The following is a 17,465-nucleotide window of genomic DNA, read 5'->3' as shown; positions in this document are numbered from 1 at the left end:
GCGAGCTTTGGTGCGCAGACGACATCTGGAAAAAATTGCCGGTTTTCGGAGTTTTTCGGTTTCCGGAACTCCGGATAAAAGGTTGTGCACCTGTATACTTTCGTAGATTGTAATGCATTGATTTAGCAGGTGTTGCAGACATACTTGCATATATTCTTGCTGATATATTGTTCAGTCCAGAAATTGTTAGATATTACAGGACTGAACTGTTTTATATTTTCCGGGGCCTGGAAATATCCAAATGGTCTAAATATGTGTTTTTGGTTAAAAATAAATTCTCATCCAATGCAGCTCAGGCCAACCAATCTTGTTGGAAAGCCCCATATTGCCACAATGTTTGGAATTTGAAGCAGTTAAAGTATCAATAATTTTCACTGGTACCAAAATGGTCAATGTCCTGTTGACTAACAAATTCATACAGGCTGGAGTTGGCTGATTAATCCACCACATTAAACTTCATATTTTCTGGTGTCGCTCTCTGCTATAGTGTAGGCAATTCGGGTATTAAATTGCCTGTATTAAATTGTAGGTATTAAAATTAACATCCAAATATAGAAAAATTGGAATAGCAGAGGTTATTTAAAATTCCATCATTTATGTATGACTGAAAACTCCATATCCTGTAAGATTATTACTTTTTCTCAAGATTCCAGCATCTGCAATGTCTTGCATGTCTCTGAAAAAGTGTAGCCTTAATAGTTTTTGTTTTGCTAAGTGTATTTTCTGTTGACTTCCAGCATCTCAGTTTGTTTTGTCTATATTAAGCAAAGTATAACCTGCTGAAATATACATTGGTTATGTGGATTTGTAAAGTAGGATCAAATTTTAATTACCTACCTTAATGTCTTTCTTTGGCTTGGTATCATATTTTAATTTCTGTCCTACTTTTTGGAAGCCATTATTGTTAATTCAATTGAAAATAATACTGAAACCATTGAAATAGTTAAGAGGGGAAATCTGAGCCCTTCATTTTTGAAACTATAATCTGTATTTTAGTTTTGAAATGTTTTATTTTAAGAGCTGAAGGACATAAAAAGGGAGCCGTGTTCAATACGGTTGTGACTGTTTGGATCTTTGAGTTTAACCACCAACTTATTACATGGCTTGGAAAGGTTCCGATGGATATGGGTCAAATACAGGAAAGTGGGACTAATGTAAATCGGTGACTTGGTTGACATGGATGAGTTGGGCCGATGGGCCAGTTTCCACTGACTCTTCCCAATCCCCATTGCCACTACTCTTTCCACTCGCCTCTCCCACTCTCCTCCCAGCGTTTATCAGAAAATCTTGCTTATGGTTAATGAGAAGATCCTCTGTTCCCTGAGGTAGAGAATTCCAAAGGCTCTCTATTTGGAGACAATCCTCAAGATCAAATATTTTCATTACATTTCATCTTGAGATGAGATTACCTCTCATTCTTGGCATTGGTTTATTATTGTTCTGTGGGGAAATGTTCTTTTCATGCTAACCAGGCAAATCATACCACACATGAACACGTCAGGAAATCCAAAAGAAGAAATAAAAACTGAGTGCAGAATATAGTGCTACAACTGTCGAGAACTGTAGTGTCAACCAATGTATTTATGTCAAAAGAACAACTGATATGGGGTCAGAGATATTGAGCTAAATGTGTTCATTTCCACAAGGTGGATTTTCCCAGATTGTAGGCTCAGAAATTTGGCAATAATTACTTTAAAGCCATCTCCACTTTAATCCGGTGCTGCTGATATCTCCAGTATTTATTATCTCCATTTGAGAGATTTTATTTTGGACCTCTTCCAATCCCACTAAAGGGTGGGCTGCTAAAGGTTGCAAAGTCATAAGAGTATGTACTTTTTTAGACTTGCTTAGTGCCTTTGTGTTCTCTAATCCTAATAATAGATCTACTGTTTGAAATATGTATGGACATGTTACCTGTCCTTGTGTACCAAAATACTATCACACGATGAAATCGTCCTTTAAGGATGGCAAGGGATAATGAGAAAGCAAGCTGCACAAAGGAACAGATGCATATTGATTTTTAAAAGCACTTATTAGACCACAACTGGAGAAATGTTTTGTAAATCTGGTCACAGTGCTGTAGGAGGAAGTAAATATCTTAGAAAGTGTACAAAAACTACAAGAATGTTATATTTATCTTGAATCTTAATTTACATGGCTAAACTAGATATTCTGTTCTTAAGTAGGGAAAATTGATTGAAGATATGATGTTTAGTTTATTGGTGAATAAAATCATGATTGGTTTCGATACGGTAAAAGTAAGGATGTTACATTTAATGGAAGGGTAAAAGACAAGGACGCAGAAGTAAACATCAAGGGTTTAAGGGAGGGGGAAAAACGATTTCATACGGTGAGATATGTGTTGAAATAATAGTGAATGCTGGCTCTGCTTTGGCTTTCAAAAGGAAATTGTGTAAATGATTGAAGGTCCTGTGAGGATTATTCTACAAAGAACTCACAGACTCAATGGTTGAATTAATACTACAATTTTGTGATTTGATTTGAAGTTATTCATAAATTGTCTTGGTTATATAGTGAAATAGAAAGAAATATTAGTTTCATCTTAAACATGAAGACAATATTTTTATCAAATATTCTTTCAGCTGCCATGGAGCATGGAAACACGCCCTTCAGCCCAGGGGCGGAAATCCTGGGGGGGGGGGTGGACGACAGGGGACACGTCCCCCCCCCCCCCCCCCCATGCGTTGAGAGGTGGGGGGGGGGGGGGGGGGACAAACTTCCCCCCACCCCCCAATCCCAATGTTTTGTAATGCGGACTTTATCAGACGCTTTCTAAGGGCTGAATCGGCCTGTTCGCGGGGCCTTAAAATCAAACTGCTGCATCGAGGCTCCTGATGTTGAAGCTCCCCGCCGGCCGATGAAAGGCCCCGCGAACGGGCCGATTCAAGCCCCACGATTCGGGGCGGATGAAGCTGCTGTTGCTGGAGTTCAGAGTCGTTCACCAACCGGCTCAGCTTCCGATGTTACCGTCCACAGGGCCCACGGCCGAAGCCTCGTGTGTGTGTGCGCATGCGCGCGCACGGACGGCAAGAAATTATGTGTCCCCAATGTTTTGCCGACCTGATCTTCTGTCCTTTTTTTATGATTACTGGCAATTACATAAGTACTCAAATGATGGATTTTTGATTAATGTTCATTCAAGGTTAATTTTCTCACATTTCTTAACAGACGTTTGATGCTGATATCAGTGGAGTGGCATTAGATGGATGCTGGCAAACTGATAGCCAACGTCTTCTCAGTGAGGTGATGGTGGAACACTTCTTCAGGCAAGGAATGCTTGATGTGGCTGAGGAACTCTGTCAGGTAGGGTAATCGATACTGTTGTGGTTTGCATAAAGAGTGCTATTTTTATTCATCTGTTCCTAAGTTGGTTCTATTAATTCAACTATTTTCAGGATGAATTGCACTTTATGCTATTGTCCTTTTTCTCGTCAATCTTCTGGAAGTCAAGTAGAGTTCATTCTTCATGCACGACAGGGTGATTTGCCTCGCAGCTCCAGTTACCTGACTTTGATCCTGATTCCCCCAACTCATCAGTGCTATGATGTTTGCATGTTCTCTCTGAGTTCATTCTATAATTCTATGAGCTTGTCTTCGGTACTGCAGTCCCTTTCGCACCCTTTGTTACTTTCTCGGATAATTGTCTATAGTAAAATAGTGGGTGGCAGCGGAATCAGGATACGGTTAATAGACGTGAAAGAGAATAGGTCACAGGGAAATAAGTGAGAGAATTGTAATGGGTGTGCTAGCCAACATAAATTTGCTACACCAGACTTGCATGTTATGCTAGACCTTCACCGTGGAGAGTGTTCTGGAGCAAAGTATCCAGATGCACATAGTTCCCTGATAATGGAATCCTCGGGCATTGTTACAGTTGTTCAAGATGTTGGTGAAGCTGCACTTGCAATATTATATTCGGTTTTTGTCACCCTGCTACAGCAAAGATATTAAGCTGGAAAGGGTACAAAGAAGATTTACAAGGATTTTGTCAGTACTGAAGAGCTTGAGCTATTGGAAGTGATTAGACAGGTTTGGACTTTATTCTTTGAAGCGCAGCAGGCTGAGGGGTGATCTTGTGTAATTTCATTTTTCCTAGGGTAGAGAATCAAGAACAATTGGGCAAAATTTTAAGGTGACGGGGCAGATGTAATATGATCTATGGGGCAGCTTTTCTACACACAGGGTGGTGAGTATATGGAATGAGTTGCCAGAAGAAGTATTTGAGACGGGCACAATGCAACATTTAAAAGATATTTGGACAAATAAATACTTGGGAAAACATATGGACCATAGGTGACAAATGGGACTAGCTTAGATGGTGCATCTTAATCAGCATGGACAAATTGGGCCAACGTGCCTGTTTCTGTGCTGTATGATTATAACTATGAAATTAGTACTTGATTCTTGATTAGTACGGGCATCGGGAGTTGTGTGGAGAGGGCAGGAGAATGGGATTGAGAGGAAAGATAGATAAGCCATGATTGAATTGCAAAGTGTACTTCGTGGGCAGAATGGCCTAATTCTGCTCCAATAACATGAAATGGCAAAGAAGGATTTTTTTCCTCCAATTTTGTTTATGATGGGGAGTAGAATATGAGAGCTAACTAGAAATTGTTAAAGTTATTTTTCCATACCTTCATATTTAAAATTGTGTGCAAGACAAGATACAAACATTTCTCTGTTGTTCAAATACAGAGACTTATAGGATACTAACTTAACAGGGGGCATTGATGGGTGTTGTATGTCTGATTCATTCGTTGATTTTATGTCCATATTGTTGCCACACTCGTCTCCAAACTCCTGGACCAAGGAATCAGCACCCCCTCTGTTGCTGGATTCTTCATCTCTTTGACCCACAAACCATAATCAACGAGAATAAATGACATCCCCTCTTCCACACTAATTCTCAACAATACAAGTATGCATTTTCAGTTCCCTGATCCACCATCGAGAGCATCCTTACCAACTGCATCACAGTATGGTATGGCAACTGCTCTGTCTCCGACCAGAAGGCATTGCAGAGGGTGGTGAAAATTGCCCAACGCATCACCGGTTCCTCGCTCCCCTCCATTGAGTCTGTCCAAAGCAAGCGCTGTCTGCGGAGGGCGCTCAGCATCGCCAAGGACTGCTCTCACCCCAACCATGGACTGTTTACCATCCTACCATCCGGGAGGCGCTACAGGTCTCTCCGTTGCCGAACCAGCAGGTCGAGGAACAGCTTCTTTCCGGCGGCTGTCACTCTACTTAACAACGTACCTCGGTGACTGCCAATCACCACCCCCCCCCCCCTGGACACTTATTATTATTTATTCAAATCGTTTGCTATGTCGCTCTTCAAGGGAGATGCTAAATGCATTTCGTTGTCTCTGTACTGTACACTGACAATGACAATTAAAATTGAATCTGAATCTGAATCTGATATACTCCCTAACACATAACCATGCAGTCAAATTCAGTAACTATGTACAGGTTTGTAGATGACATAACTGTGGTGGACTGAATCATGAAAAATGATGAGACGGAGTACAGGAAGAAGAAAGAGAACTTAGTAACATGGTGTCAGTACAACAACCTCTCCCTCAATGTCAGTAATATGAAGGTGCTAGTTATGGACTTCAGTAAGAGCGGTGCCGAAAAAGAATTGGTTGAGAGCTTCAAGTTCCTTGGTGTTAACATTACCAATGAACTGTTGTCTACCAGCCGCATTGAAGCGACAGCCATGAAGGCACACCACGCCTCTCCTTCTTTTGGAAATTTGGCACATCTCCAATGACTCTTTCAAACTTCTACCGATGCACAACAAAAAGCGTATTGTCAGGCTGCATCACAGCATGATTTGGGAACGGCATCAGACTGCAAGAAATTGCAGAGTTGGAAATGTAGCCCAGTCCATCACACAGCTCAGGCTCCCCACCATTAACTTCATCTACACCATGCTGCCTCGAAAAAACAGCCAGCATAATCAACGACTCGTCGTTCCTGCTACTCCCATCGGACAAAAGGTACAGAAGCTTGAAAGTGCGCACCACCAGACTTGGGAACAGCTCTTCCCCTTCTGTAATCAGGCCTCTGACGGTTCTTCCATAAATAGGGTGCTGTCTGATTTACCTCTACCCCATTGTGAACATTGGATTTGTCTATGAAACTGTTGCGCCACAATGCTGAGTACTATTCTGCACTCTGTAGTTTTCCCTTTGTTCTATCTATTGCACTTGAGTACGACTGGGCTGTATTTATAGCATTTTTTTATTTTGATTGGATAGTATAGAAAACAAAGGCTTTCACTGTACCTCAGTGCTTGTGGCAATAAACCTAAACCTACAAGATATTGATCACTTTAATTCCTTCCTTTCAATATTATTAATATAATTATTTTGTTCAGATTTATTTGTTAAATTCCAGTTCCTAAATAGCATGGTACTTTTTCCCTTTAGGAAGCAGGCTTGTGCATAGAAGGAAACCAGAAGGAGCCTTTTGTAGAATTAAATCGAATCCTGGAAGCCCTCAGAGTGAGGGATCTAAGGCCTGCACTAGAGTAAGTACCATTTTATTTTATAATCATCAAATGTTGTGTGGAGACTAGGAAAGTCTGCACGGTTTTTTCTAAGGAACTCAACAATTGTAAGTCACAAAAGCCAATCTTCAGAATAGCTGCCTTCTGTTTTGAAGAGGTCTGCATTAGTAGAAAGTGACTTTTGTGACCAGTGTGATGATTCCAAATTGTCATGTTTCTTTGATAAATGTAATACATCGGAACTCTGGAAGTCTCATTTGTAAATGCTGAATGTATTCTTTAAAACGGGAGTACAATCATAATGAAATTGGAGGGTATTTAAAATCCTTTTCAAATAGTTCATTGGGGAAAGCTGTTTCAGTTTCTCTAACTGGTGTGGGTTTTGTTTTTACAATTAGAATGGGAATTTTCCTGATTCTACTGAACTATTAGCAACTTGCTTTTTTGCAATAGTAATGTATTGTCGGCATGCACTAAAGTTCCATTAATATTTCTAATTGACATGATGATTAATTTATTTTGTTTAAAAGATGGGCAGTTTCAAACCGTGAGATGTTAATGGCACAGAACAGTTCTCTCGAGTTCAAGCTGCACAGATTATTTTTTATAAGCCTGTTAATGGGAGGTACAGAAAATCAGAGGGAAGCACTTCAATATGCTAAGAATTTCCAACCATTTGCTTTAAATCATCAGAAAGGTAAGTAGTAATTTGGATTGAGAATAATATGCAATGGGAAGCCATATTTTACTGTGTGACATTGAGAATACTGTTTTTTCTTAAATTTTCTTTTTGCCCCCGAACATGAGTAACCCAGAATAACATGATTTGGCAACACTATCTTGCACTTATTTAAAATATTTTGTGTTGTATTCAATGTCAAAAAACTTTATGGCATTATAAGCAGAAAATATTTTGCATTTGAGCTATTTAAGAATGCATTGGCACGGATTCCTGACACTCAATCAGAGGTAGCCTCCCAAGCTTGACATAGAAGACATATGTGATTGCCAGTATAGTATCAAAGATGCAAATGAAACCAAACTATATTGGTTAATTGGCTTCGTATTACGTGTTAAATTGTCCCTAGTGTGTGATCAGGATAGTGTTAATGTGAAGGGGTCAGTGCTGACTCTGGGCCGAAGGGCCTGTTTCTGCGCTGTATCTCTAAACTAAGAAGTAGTTACATGAAGATATTAAGAAACATTTGTCAATATTGATATCAGGATTGAGAATGGAGAGTGAAGGAGGCCAATAGAACGAGGATGCTGGAGGGTTGATCCGGGAGCTAGTTGGTGTTAGGAGGGGTGAAGAATAATGGGTATGTAGAGCCAGGTAGAGTTGGATGCCAGAGGTTGGTTGGTGATAAAGGGCGGTTATAAAGGCAGAATAAGCCAGGCTGAGGGAAGGAAAGGTGAAGTTGGAGCAAATCAGCAACTGTCCTCGCCTTCTCCTTTTTTCCACATCCTCCATCAGCTACCTCCACTTGCTGACCAGTGATGGTCCATAGGGATCAGTTCTGGGACACTTATTGTTGGCAGTATATATAAATGACTTGGATGTGAGTAAAGGGGGCTTGATCAGCAATTTTGCAGATGATATGAAGAATGGTGACGTTATGGATTGTGTAGAGAGCAGTTTTAGGCTACAGAATGATATCACTGTTTGGTGAAATGTGTTGAGAAATGGCAAATGCCGTACAATCCATTTAATGAGAGATGATGCATTTTGGAAGTACTAAAGATGCTAGGACTTGAACCATACATGGTATGATCCCTCTAAGGAGGGACCTTGATGTACAAGTCCAAATATTGTTGAGGATGGCATTGCACGTAAATAACATAATTTAGAAGTCATATGTGATGCTGGCCTTCATTCGTCGCGACATTGAATACAAGAACAGAGAAGTTATGCTCCATCTTTATAAAACATTGATCATACCTCAACAGGAGGTGGCGCAGTGGTAGAGTTGCTGCCTTACAGTGCTTGTAGCACCAGAGACCCGGGTTCCATCCTACGTACGGGTGCTGTCTGTATGTATTTTGAATGTTCTTCCAGTGACAGTGTGTGTTTTCTCAGAGATCTTCGGTTTCCTCCCACATTCCAAAGACGTACAGGTTTGTAGGTTAATTGGCTTCGTATTACGTGTAAATTGTCCCTAGTGTGTGACCAGGATAGTGTTAATGTGAGGGGTTCAGTGCTGACTCGGGGCCGAAGGGCCTGTTTCTGCGCTATATCTCTAAACTAAGAAGTACATTTCTGGGCACCACACTGTAGGAAAGATGTAATATCACTGAAGAGGCTGTAGAGATTCACCAAGATTTCAATTATGAGGAGAGAATGGTGTGGCGGCCTTTTTCACTGGAGCTGAGATTAAGGATAAGACATTTAGAGCTGACCTTATGGGATCCTCTTTCAACCAGAGAGTGAAACGTGTCTGGGATTACACTGCCTGAGAGTGTGGTGCAAGAAAAGTCACTGTCTAATCTACATTGGGAAAACCAAATTGAGTGACTGCTTTGCTGAACACTTCATGTTTGATCCGCAAGGGTGATCCTGAACTTGCAGTGGTCATTCATTCTCAACTCTACCTGGCTCTACTTATCCATTCATTCAGCCTCCTATGATGCCCAGCATAGGTTTGGGGAACAGAACGTCATTTCTGCTGGAGCTCATATCACTGGACTTAGTGTTTAACCATTTCAGATAACCATCCCATGCTTTTCCCTCTCTTCACCATTGTTACTCTATCTTTCTATTTGTATGCTTTTTTTCCTATCCCTTCTGTCTCTAATTGTTGTTTTTAAAGCAGTTGCTACTTTGACCTTTTCTTTAATCTCCACCCTCTGTTGCAATTCCACTCAAAACACTTGCTTTCACATGTTTCCAGTTTTTTAAATGTCTTTATCCTAAAACCTTTTATCCACCCTCTCCCCTCACTTGTTGCCTTACTTATTGAATGATTCCCCCATTTTCTAATTTTGTTTTGCATGCAGCAGTCTTTCTAAGCGGTATGAAATCTAGATTATTTTGCCTTAATACATAAAGGCAATTATAGTGTTTGGCACGAATTGAGAATTGAACTGGAAATGTTCCTGAGCAGGTTAATGCACCTTTTTCATTAAAGCACCTGAATCAAAAGGAAAAACTGACAACATAACCTTTATGCTAACATCAAAAATCAAGGAAATAGTAATTGCCAATGCATACTCAAGCCCATAGTGTACCTCTAATTAAAAATAATTGATGTAGGGAGAAAAAATTAGGTAAATTTTGTCACAATTCTGTATTGGAATCACATTGCATAATCAAATTTTATTAGAATCAAGGCTGGTACATTTTAAGTTTGAGAAAAGCTATCTTGATTTTGTTCCATGCCCCTTTGAGTTAAATGTCGTCTGATTTTTGTTTTGTGTTTACAGATATTCAGGTGCTAATGGGAAGTCTCGTGTACTTGAGACAGGGAATAGCAAACTCGCCCTATGTTCACCTCTTGGATTCTAACCAGTGGGCTGACATTTGTGACATCTTCACCAGAGATGCCTGTTCTCTCCTTGGTCTCTCAGTAGAATCACCACTGAGTGTCAGGTACGAATAAATATTATCAGTTGATTCTTTAACAATAATGGAAGCTATTTAACATCTTTTGTTACCATTTCAAACACCATCAATACTTTTGGTGTACACAAAAATGCTGGAGAAACTCAACGGGTGCAGCAGCATCTATGGAGCGAAGGAAATAGGTGACGTTTCGGGCCGAAACCCTTCTTCAGACGGACTTTTGGTGTGTCTGATTACACTAAATCAAGCAATTAAGATAAGTCGCATTTGGCCTTTTTTTAAATTTTACTTTCATCTGAACAAGTGTAATTGTTGAATCATTTCCTTTCTTTCAAGCATCCAATATGTGTAATCTAATTTTTCTGCGCCTTTGTGAAATTATCAATTAGTAATGCAGTGCCCTCCATAATGTTTGGGACAAAGACCCATCATTTACTTATTTGCCTCTGTACTCTACAATTTGAGATTTGTAATAGAAAAAAATCACATGTGGTTAAAGTGCACATTGTCAGATTTTAATACCGGCCATTTTTATACATTTTGGTTTCACCATGTAGAAATTATAGCAGTGTTTATTCATAGTCCTCCCATTTCAGGGCACCATAATGTTTGGGACCCAGCAATGTCATGAAAATGGAAGTATGCATGTTTAGTATTTTGTTGCATATCCTTTGCATGCAATGACTGCTTGAAGTCTGCGATTCATGGACATCACCAGTTGCTGGGTGTCTTCTCTGGTGGTGCTCTGCCAGGCCTGTATTGCAGCCTTAGCGTTAGCTTGTTTTGGGGGCCAGTCCTTTTCAGTTTTCTCTTCAGCATATAAAAGACATGCTCAATTGGGTTCAGATTGGGTGATTGATTTGGCCACTCAAGAATTGACCCTTTTTTAGCTTTGAAAAAATCCTTTGTTGCTTAAGCAGTATGTTTGGGATCATTGTCTTGCTGTAGAATGAACCACTGGCCAATAAGTTTTGACACACTCCAAAGATGTACAGGTTTGTATGTTAATTGGCTTGGTATAAATGTAAATTGACCTTAGTGTGTGTAGGATAGCATAAGTGTGCGGGAATCGCTGGTCGGTGCGGACCCGGTGGGCCAAAGGGCCTGTTTCTGCACTATCTCTGAACTAAACTATAAATGAGCATATTTGTGTACAGTACACTGTCTCTTCATCCAATATGGATTTTAAATCATTAATTTCTGTGGCAACCTACTCCGCTCTCCGCCCGCTCCTCATCTGCCGGCGTGGCTCGCTGCCTTGCACATGTGCACTGCCACGGCCTGCACATCCTCCCCCTGCACATGCGCACAACAAAGGCCAGCACAACATCGGCCACCCTGCACTTGCGCACTGCCGCGGCAACTGGTCGGCGCCGGGCACTTTCTCCCTCCCTTTGCATTGTGGGAGACCTGGCCGCTATTGCCTCGACTGCTGAAAAACAAAGCAGAATCATTCCCTGGAGCTGGAGTAACACCCTGGAATAACTCTTGCTTCTTGGTTTCCTGGTCCTCCAAAAATATTCCAAATGGAATTTAAACTGGAGTGGACCAAGCAAGAAGTTTCATTGTCCTATCTGGGACACATGACAATAAAACTCTCTTGACTCTTGACTTGGACTTAAGCAAAAAAGGGTTATTGGGGGGAAAAAAAGTGCTACCTTAAATTGGTACGGTAACTATAGTAGGGTGAAGACTATTCCATGCTTTAATTGTGCGGGGGAACTCCATGGAGCAGCCAGCATCTCTGGATAGAAGAAATTGGGTGACGTTTCGGGTAGAGACCCTTCTTTAGACTTCCTCTAGTTTTAGTGTTTTTAGTTTAATTTAAAGATACAGCATGGAAACGGGCCCTTTGGCCCACCGAGTACACGCCGACCACCGATCACCCGTACAGTAGTTCTATCCCACACATTAGCGACGTAAGTCAAGAGTGTTTTATTCTCTCACATCCCAGTTAGAATACTGAAATCCTTACTTGCAGCAGCACAACAGAATATGTAAACATAGTACTCTGTAAACAAGCTGGAGTAACTCAACAGGTCAGACAGAATCTCTGGACAAAAGGAAAATATTACGTTTTGGGTTGGATCTGAAAAAGGTTCCTGCACACCTTTGGAATGTGGAAGGAAACAAAAGCACTCGGAGAAAACCCATGCGATCAAGGGGAAAAGGAACAAACTCCATTTAGACAGCACCCATATTCAGGATAAATTCCCCGTCTCTGGCACTTTTAGGCAGCAACTTTATGGCCAATGTACTGCCCCATAGTCTTGACCTGAATTAAGTGGGATAACAGAACTTGTGTGAATGGGTAGAAAAAATGCTGGAGAAACTCAGCGGGTGAGGTAGCGTCTATGGAGCGAAGGAAATAGGCGACGTTTCGGGTCAAGACCCTTCTTCAGACTGATGTGACGGTGGGGGGTGTAGGGGGGGGGGGAGAAGACAAGAAGAGGCGGAGACAGTGGAAAGAAAAGTTATGTGAGAACCCTGTTATCCATATAACCATATAACAATTACAGCACGGAAACAGGCCATCTCGACCCTTCTAGTCCGTGCCGAACACGTATTCTCCCCTAGTCCCATATACCTGCGCTCAGACCATAACCCTCCATTCCTTTCCCATCCATATAACTATCCAATTTATTTTTAAATGATAAAAACAAACCTGCCTCCACCACCTTCACTGGAAGCTCATTCCACACAGCCACCACTCTCTGAGTAAAGAAGTTCCCCCTCATGTTACCCCTAAACTTCTGTCCCTTAATTCTCAAGTCATGTCCCCTTGTTTGAATCTTCCCTACTCTCAGTGGGGAAAAGCTTATCCACGTCAACTCTGTCTATCCCTCTCATCATTTTAAAGACCTCTATCAAGTCCCCCCTTAACCTTCTGTGCTCCAAAGAATAAAGCCCTAACTTGTTCAACCTTTCTCTGTAACTTAGTTGCTGAAACCCAGGCAACATTCTAGTAAATCTCCTCTGTACTCTATTTTGTTGACATCCTTCCTATAATTAGGCGACCAAAATTGTACACCATACTCCAGAATTGGCCTCACCAATACCGTGTACAATTTTAACATTACATCCCTTCTATGTGAGCTCGCCAATCCTATATTTCATGCCAAAGCAAGTTTCAAGTAGAAAAGAAGGTAAGAAGTGAAGAAAAGATTAGTCTACTATACTTGTAATGGATGTTGTGTTACTAGGAGGAGGTTAATGAAATCTGGTTACAGAAAAAAAGAGAGAAAAAATTGATATCCTGAAAATTAGAATCAAGCCTAAAAGGAACATTAGATCAGTGCAGTAGGCCAAAGATTGAAATCAGAGAGGGGGAGGATGGACAATTTAAGTGACAGGCAACAAAGTTCTGGAGCAATAGAGGTATTTTTAGGCCTGTTTCCTTCATCGTCACTTTTTTGCATATCTGTCATTCATTGTTCTTTATCTCTCCTCATCACTGTCTATGTATCTCTCATTTCCCTTATCCCTAACCAGTCTGAAGAAGGGTCTCGACCTGAAAGGAAGGACATTATTGCCATAGAGGGAGTGCAGAGAAGGTTCACTAGACTGATTCCTGGGATGGCAGGACTGTCTTATGAAGAAAGACTGGATAAACTTGGTTTATACTCTCTAGAATTTAGGAGATTGAGAGGGGATCTTATAGAAACTTACAAAATTCTTAAGGGGCTGGACAGGCTAGATGCAGGAAGATTGTTCCCGATGTTCAGGAGATGTGTTCGGCACGGACTAGAAGGATCGAGATGGCCTGTTTCCGTGCTGTAAATTGTTATATGGTTATATGTTGGGGAAGTCCAGGACAAGGGGTCACAGCTTAAGGATAAGGGGGAAATCCTTTAAAATCGAGATGAGAAGAACTTTTTTCACACAGAGAGTGGTGAATCTCTGGAACTCTCTGCTGCAGAGGGTAGTCGAGGCCAGTTCATTGGCTATATTTAAGAGGGAGTTAGATATGGCCCTTGTGGCTAAGGGGATCAGAGGGTATGGAGAGAACGCAGGTACGGGATACTGAGTTGGATGATCAGCCATGATCATATTGAATGGCGGTGCAAGCTCGAAGGGCCGAATGGCCTACTCCTGCACCTAATTTCTATGTTTCTATGAAACGTCAACCATTCCTTCTCTCCAGAGAAGCTGCCTGTCCTGCTGAGTTACTCCAGCTTTTTGTGTCTATCTTCGGTTTAAACCAGCATCTGCAGTTCCTAATTATGAAAAAGGAATAAAGGATATGTTTTCCGTTGAATGCATCTAAAATTCCAGTGATTTACAAGTGTCCTACATAGAATATATCCAGTGTAGCTGACGTGAGACTCCAGACCCACCCCTGTCGTTGACTTGGTGGCCTCTGCAATAAGCTAGCAAGAAACAATAAGGAAATGCAAGACTTGCAACAATATTCACATTCAATTAATGAATACATAAAATCACAATTTTCCTCGCCAATCCTTCACTGAAAGTCTTTACCATAATTTAACCACTTATGGTAAAAAAAGTTACTTCTGAATTCATATTGGGCTTATGAATGATGTGCTATTTGAGAGCTAGTGAACTGTTTATTTGAAATGTATGTGTTAAATTACATCTTTATCTTTTAAGAATTGTTTTTATTCAGTTTTTCAGCAGGGTGCATTGCATTACCAGCCCTCATAAACATCAAGGCAGTCATTGAGCAGAGACAGTGCACTGGAGTATGGAACCAGAAAGATGAATTGCCAGTAAGTTCATATTATTGGTTTATTATTGTCATGTATACTGAGATACAGTGAAAAATTGTTCAATGCTATACAGTCAAATAGTACTATACAAGTACAATCAAGTCATACACAAGTACACCAGGTAGGTGAAAAAAGAAAAATACCAGAGGGCATAATATTGTGTAAGAGTTATACTGCTACCTGGGCAGGTGCTATAGACCTACACGGTAAGGTAGACGCTCCCGCTCCCACGAGTCCCGGGCATCCTATGAAGGCATTCCATCTAGGAGAGAGAAAACTGATTTAAAACTGCCACTGCCTTGTGGCCATATCCAGTCGTGCAAAAGGCTCCAGGAGTAAACCTCAAGAAAATCCGGAGTCGGAGCCCCTGAGGCAGTTCATTGTTGTCTCCAACCTCGCTCTGGCAGCTCCTGCGACGGCACTGGTGCCAAACTGTAACAACCCTGCTGTTCCTTTGGATCGATCAGCGACGTGGAGAGGGGGGTTGTGCTGCATGGGCAACAGCCTGTCCTCCATATGACATCGCCCAGGCTTGCATCTGACCAGGATGCATCACCCATTGTCAGTCATGACTACAGGAAAGTGCAGATCACAAAATGTGCAAGGGCAGTTATGAGGTTATGGTTGGGAGATGGGGGCTTGCATTATGAGAGTTTCTTTCAGTAGTCTTCTTGCAGAATGGAAGAAGCTGTTCCTGAATCTGGTGGTACTTGCTTTCAAGCTTTTATATCTTCTGGCCAACAGGAGAGGAAAGAAGAGTCATAGACTGATACAGTGTGGAAACAGGAACTTCATCCCAACTTGCCCACACCGGCCAACATGTCCGAGCTACACCTGTCCCACCTGCCTGAGCTTGGTCCATATCCCTCCAAATTGCCCTCTCCATGTACCTGTCTAACTGTTTCTTAAACTTTGGGATTATCCCAGCCTCAACTACCTCTGGCAGCTTGGTCCATATATTCACCCACCACCCTTTGTGTGAAAAAGTTAGCCCTCAGATTCTTATTAAATCTTTTCCCGTTCACCTTGAACCTATGTCCTCTGGACCTTGATTCCCCTACTCTGGGCAAGTGATGTTGTGCATCTACGTAATCTATTCCTCTCGTGATTTTTTTACACCTCAATAAGATCACCCCTCGTTCTCCTGCGCTCCAAGGAATAGAAACCCAGCCTACTCAACCTCTCCCTATAACTCAGACCTTCTAGTCCTGGCAACATCCTTGCAAATCTTCTCTGAATCCTTTCAAACTTGACAGTATCTTTTCTGTAACATGGTGATGTTAAGAGGAAATAACTAGGATGTAAATAAACCTTGATGATGTTGGCTGCTCTTGCAAAGCAGTATGATGGAGTCGATTTGTGGTGGGGGGGGTGGCGGCTGTTTGTGTGATGGACTGGGCTACATCTTCAACTCTGCAATTTCTTGCAGTCTTGGACAGAGCTGTTGCCAAACCAAGTTGTGATATGTCCAAGTAGGATGCTTTCCATGGCGTAAAGTTGTACGAGTTGATAAGACATGACAAACTTCCTCAGTCTTTCGAGGAAGGAGAGGTGTGGTGTGCTTACTTGCCCGTATCTTCGATATGCTTGATCTGGGACAAATTATGGGTGATGTTTCCATCGTTGCTTTTAGTTTACATTCAACCCATTTTTACGACGGGTCTTTAATAGATCGATTAATCGTACGTCTTTGAATTAGAAGCAAATGCTTGAGTTGGCCGTCAAAAGCAAGGATGGTATGCCGATAACTCAGCATGTCTTTATTCTGCATTGTTATTTTTAATAAAATTCTCTTTGATCATGCCTTCTCGCACTTCTCAAAGCTCACTCCTCGTGCCCTTCCCACCCATCTCATCTCTCAATTTGTTTTCTCTTGCTTGACTTAATGTTTCTTATATTTATTTGTCCTTGGGATACAAATGTCATTGTACTTTTTGTCCATTTCCACTTTTCCCTTCAATGCTTTTGGTCCTCTTTGGAGAGCTGTTATGAATTAGCCACATTACTCTGTGAATTATTCAGATATTATTTTGTTATGCAACGTGTCACATTACTTAATGTTTGTTTTGTTATTACTTTGTAGATTGAAGTAGACCTTGGTAAAAAATGTTGGTATCACTCAATATTTGCCTGCCCAATCCTTCGACAACAGACTACGGAATCCAATCCACCAATGAAACTTGTCTGTGGCCACATAATCTCCCGAGATGCGCTAAACAAAATGATCAACGGAAGCAAGTGAGTGCTGGCAGGAATCCCATAACGTTAACTATCTCATTTAATCTTTAAAGTGATTGAACAATCAAAGAAATTGTTAAAGGGATCCTGTCATGGATATATTTTATGCATTTCTTCAGGAAAGAATGAAATATTTCAGTCCCTCCAGGTTAGTTTAAAGTTCAGTAATGCCATTATTGATCTGCACCGCAACTTCGATTGGCTGACTAAAGAAGGGTCTCGACCCGAAATGTCACCCATTCCTTCTCCAGATATGCTGCCTGTTCCGCTGAGTTACTGCAACATTTTGTGTCTATCTTCGATTTAAACCAGCATCTGCAGTTCTTTCCTACACATCTAATTTGCATTGTTTGATCAAATTTGGCAGTAAGATCAGAATTATGTATAGTGCTGTGGATCAATT

The 17,465-nt window shown here is 41.2% G+C and overlaps 1 protein-coding gene across 1 annotated transcript in view; it reads left to right on the top strand.

The window, feature by feature from the left end:
- Positions 1-17,465, top strand: part of LOC129705336 (E3 ubiquitin-protein ligase RMND5A) — a 47,719-nt gene that overhangs the window by 28,369 nt on the left and 1,885 nt on the right. Inside the window, exons 4-9 of the mRNA XM_055648901.1 lie at positions 3,190-3,324; positions 6,456-6,556; positions 7,066-7,232; positions 9,956-10,121; positions 14,722-14,824; positions 16,908-17,062. Coding sequence (XP_055504876.1) covers positions 3,190-3,324; positions 6,456-6,556; positions 7,066-7,232; positions 9,956-10,121; positions 14,722-14,824; positions 16,908-17,062 — 827 coding nt within the window. The remainder of the gene's footprint in view (positions 1-3,189; positions 3,325-6,455; positions 6,557-7,065; positions 7,233-9,955; positions 10,122-14,721; positions 14,825-16,907; positions 17,063-17,465) is intronic.

The sequence above is a fragment of the Leucoraja erinacea genome, chromosome 1 (genome assembly GCF_028641065.1).
Source record: "Leucoraja erinacea ecotype New England chromosome 1, Leri_hhj_1, whole genome shotgun sequence".
Taxonomy (NCBI): domain Eukaryota; kingdom Metazoa; phylum Chordata; class Chondrichthyes; order Rajiformes; family Rajidae; genus Leucoraja; species Leucoraja erinaceus.
Note: the sequence above shows the minus strand (reverse complement) of the source record. Positions and strands in the feature narration are given on the sequence as shown.